Raw genomic sequence first — 4155 nt, 5'->3', positions numbered from 1 at the left:
GTGGAAGAAGTGAACGGGCTGTCCAAGAAGACCCAATTAATTTACCTAGATCCATACAAGGCTTTGCATCAGAAAACCTTTCTATCCTTCAGATTGCCAATCACACAGGATACATCAAAATTGACTGGCAGATGGTTGAGCGGGATGTGAGCAAAGCCAAGGAGCAGCTGAAGTTTCGCAGTAGCCCCACCAAAAAGCTGACACCAGAGATGAAGAACAAAATGGATGAGGTGAGAGGATCCGGCAAACATGCTGGAGATGGGCTGCAAAACCTGGATTGAGGAAGAACTGGCTTGGCGATGTGATGCAGGAGAGAGGAGGAAGTGTGAAGCACTGAATGAAGGGGCAGTTGGGAGGGCAAGCAAGGCAAATCTGGGCCGGCTTGCCAAATGGCAGGACTAGCCCTCCGGTGGCGTTTGGCGAGTCTCTTGCTCGGGTGGCTGGATTCGAAGGCACAGTTAAAGATGCGCAACTGCTCAAGGGAGTTCTCAGTGTGCCCTGACCATGAGTAGGTTTTGGGCAAGGGTGTGAGTGACTGTGGGGGTGGGAGCACTTGATTTGGAGGTTGGCGTGGTTGTGTTTGGCTTGAGCTAAGCCCCCCGGTGCAGCCCCAGCAAAGTCAGGGCAGTGGGCTGACAGGAAGCTACTTCATACAAGGAGTCACCAGATGTCATGAGCAGCCGATGGATCCTGGCCAGATTAGAGAGGGCTCAGTTGCACTGTTGCTAAAGAGTTTGGTCTGATGGAGCAGAGCAGACCTGTGCCACCTGTGCTCCATTGAGCTGGGCCGCCTGCCTGCCTGCCTTGTTTTGTGGGCATCAAAGCAGCCATCATACGTTCTGACAGGATGAAGTCAACTCAGTGGGTCACACGTTGTAGAAGCCTTGTAGAGAACTGGTTCCAGATTTTGGGGTGCATGTATGTGTCATCTATCTGATAGAGCAGATCTCCTGAGCGCCTGGGTTCAACTGGATAAGACTCTTCTTTCTCTATCCAGGTGATCTCCTTTCTGAAGAAGAATGTTATCCTGACTGGGAGTTTTGTTGGAGGGTTTCTGCTCGGCATGGCTTCCTAGGAGTCACCACGACCTGGGTGTAATGCCCTTCCCTCTGTTATCATTGGCTGACATGCTGGAATGTTCTCTCCCCATTCTGTCTTCCTCTTTGTACCCACATCATGGCTTCCAGAAACACCGCTGCTAGTTCATTCTGCTCTTCCCTTCGTCATTGATAGGATGGTAGAGGGTAGGGTTAGCGTGAAGACCGGCTGCTGTCCCGCTGGTTTGGCCCCGCCTGAGATGTGGGTTTTTTGTAGGATTCCCCCCATTTCTTTTCCAGGGGAATGCCTTGACAGTAGCACTCCTCTCTCTGCTTGTATGCAGCTTCTCGTTGTGTTTGAACTTTCCTTGAGTGACTGGAGTATCGATCCTGCTTCCAAGTGAGCAGAGCGTAGAAGCTCAGCTGGGTAGGGCCTAGGTGTGTCAGGGCATGTCCCAGATTAACTGGTGTCTAGATCTGGAAGTGGCTCGCTCTTCCTAGAGCAAGTTCCATGTATTTCTTCCTAGCAAAGCCAAGGCTAGAGCAAAAACAGCCTCTTGGCATTGCCTGAGCTGTTATTTATACCTCTTGCTGGAACCACAGAGCTGGAATGATCTGTGGAAACTCTGACTGCTGCATGGGATTCTTTGTCGTCACCCTCTGCTGAGGGAGGCCCGAAAGGCTGGCAATCCCTCCTCTTCAAGGATATGAATTACTAGCATGCAGCAGCAAGGGGTTCAAGCAAAACTTGGCTCTTGGAGGCAAAAGAGCCAGTAAATGACTGGTCGGTGCTGATGAGAGGAATGCCAGTCACTACTGTTACTGAATAACGGGAGCAGAAGTTGCGAGCTGTGTTCCTGGAGCTTTCTTCTCTGTCGCGTGGGGCTACAGCTCTGAGCCGAGCGTTGTCTGCTCCTCCACGCCATGAGCTCTGGGTGCACCAAACTGAAGGTGGAGAGTCATCGCTGGGTTACCCTGAGCGGGCAGACCTCTGTTTGCCAGGGTCGCACATGGTGCGGAAGGCTGCAGTGTTTACCGTGCCCTGGCACTTGCAGGAAGCATGTTGTATGTATGTGCGTTTCCTTCTGCAATCCCTGCTTTTTCCTCTGAGGTGTAACTGTGCTAATTAGTCGCAGCACACATCTTTCAAGTAAGGGAGTTCTTGCCACGCGTTATAAACAGCTGTAGCACAGTGTGGTGCAGGATCTCGTGGGCCGGCGCCCACAGGTAAGAGGGCTCCTTGAAGGCTTATGCTAGCATCAATCCGTTCACTCACAGCAGCCGGCCGCCTTCCAGGTGTGTTTGGCTACAACTTCCAGCGTCCCCAGCCATGACCATTGGATTTGCTGGCGGGGACAATGGGAATCGTGACTAGACCCCTCCGGATAGCATGAGATTGAGAGATGCTGACCTGGGCATGTGGTGCAGCAGCACCAGTAAAGCTTAGCAGGCCTGCATCTGGTCCGGCATGGAGCTGAGATCACCCTCGAGTTCTTCACCCTGTGAATCCCGTCCTGGAAGAAAAGCATGGCACACACAATCAGTGTAGCCCTTACCCAAAGCGGAGGGGGGCTTCTGCATTCGTGGGATGACTAAACGGCCGGCCCAGCCACCCACTCAATATGGACTGAATATCGTTTTCCCCTCTTTCACACACAAACAGGATCCAGGAGCTCAGCTTTGCTCACTGCCTCCACTGAGGGAAGCCAGGGGACTTGCCTGGTTCCTGTGGTGCATGTCCCTAGCTTAAGGAAAGAAGAGTGGCTGCCCGTGGCCCCACTCTCTGTGGGGTTCAGCACCTGTTGCAAAAGAATACGCTGAACAGTATTTAGCCCTCGATCATGCCATAGCCAGCCTCCTTGAGGACCAGAAGTTAAAACGCAAGCCCGTGGCACGCTGCTGAAGATGGCATGCCAGGCCATTCCTGAACTGTGTCTTCCCTGTTGGTCTTGAACAGCGCTGACCATTTCTATCATTGACCACCATCAAGACCTGAGAGTTTAGGTGTGGACCTGGCATAGCCCGTCCGCCCACCGGCCCATCTTAATTTCTCAACTGTCAGTAGCTTTCCACGGCCTCGAACAGCCGTTCTGCCCGAGAGCCTTTCAAGTGGCCATGCCGCGGCCTGAATGTTCGTCTTCTGTAGCACGTGCTCAGTCACTTAGATGTGGTGCTTTTCCCCAGCAACATCAGTGCGGGCTTCTCGTACTCTGGGGGAATGGGATTGCTGACCCATTTCCCCATGACGTGTCTGCAGTGAGGAAGGCCTTTCCATGGGTGTGGCATGAGCAGTGTTTGTAGTATCTGCCAGATCATATGAGAGGGGGAATGCGTTGGAATTACTCGAGTGTCTCTTGCGGAGGAATTCCTGTACCCCAGAAATAGGTCTCAGAAGCTAAGATGCCTTGTTGCAGAACCTTCCCTCTGCTAAATTCCCCTCCGTGGAAAATGTCCCATTCCTTTGCCCCAAGACCACATGAACTGATGGTCTTCTGTGTGAGAGCACAGATGCAGCATGGGTACCTTGTTTTCATTCTTTTCTCTCCCTCAGTGTCTGAAGTAGCCACATTCAACTAAGGGAACCTTCCCCAATCTGCCGGTGCCCTCCAGATGGGTGAATTACAACCACCACCACCCGCTTGCCACCAGCATGCTGAATGGCTGACGTGATCATTTTGGCCCACACCTAGAGGGTACCAGGGTGCAAGAGGCTGGTCTGAGGATTACGTGAGCTACTGTCAGGGGCTTGCACAATTCTTCCCAGCTACTGACAGCCTCAGTTTTATCACTTTCAGACAGACAGACATAAAACAGCCGCTATGAAATGGCCACCAGAGGGTGCTAAACGCCAAAGGTTTGGAAAGCAGAAGGTGTGTATGACTCTTTTTGCCAAAAGCAGGGAATGCTTAAGTCTGAGACTCCTTAAAAGGATAACTGTTCGTCCCTGAGAAATTAAGGCCAACTTTGATTGCAAAGGGTGGAATGAGAATTGTTAAGATGAATTCAAACCCCAGCAGCCACCCATACCTCAGCTCGGAGAAAAATTAGAGTTTTACAATGTTTTTATATTTAAATAGTTGTGTGAACTGAGATTGAAATAAAACTTTTTTTTTGCTGA

At 51.5% G+C, this 4155-nt stretch overlaps 1 protein-coding gene across 1 annotated transcript in view; it reads left to right on the top strand.

Annotated features, from left to right (window-relative positions):
- FUNDC2 (FUN14 domain containing 2) overlaps positions 1 to 4155 on the top strand; it is a 10111-nt gene extending 5956 nt beyond the window's left edge. Inside the window, exons 4-5 of the mRNA XM_044427171.1 lie at positions 93 to 230; positions 998 to 4155. Of these exons, the coding sequence (XP_044283106.1) occupies positions 93 to 230; positions 998 to 1075 (216 nt within the window). The 3' untranslated portion in view covers positions 1076 to 4155. The remainder of the gene's footprint in view (positions 1 to 92; positions 231 to 997) is intronic.

Source organism: Varanus komodoensis, unplaced genomic scaffold, assembly GCF_004798865.1.
Source record: "Varanus komodoensis strain SLA01 unplaced genomic scaffold, ASM479886v1 scaffold18_3, whole genome shotgun sequence".
Taxonomy (NCBI): Eukaryota; Metazoa; Chordata; class Lepidosauria; order Squamata; family Varanidae; genus Varanus; species Varanus komodoensis.
The sequence above is the reverse complement of the archived record's forward strand: the minus strand, read 5'-3'. Positions and strand labels throughout refer to the sequence as shown.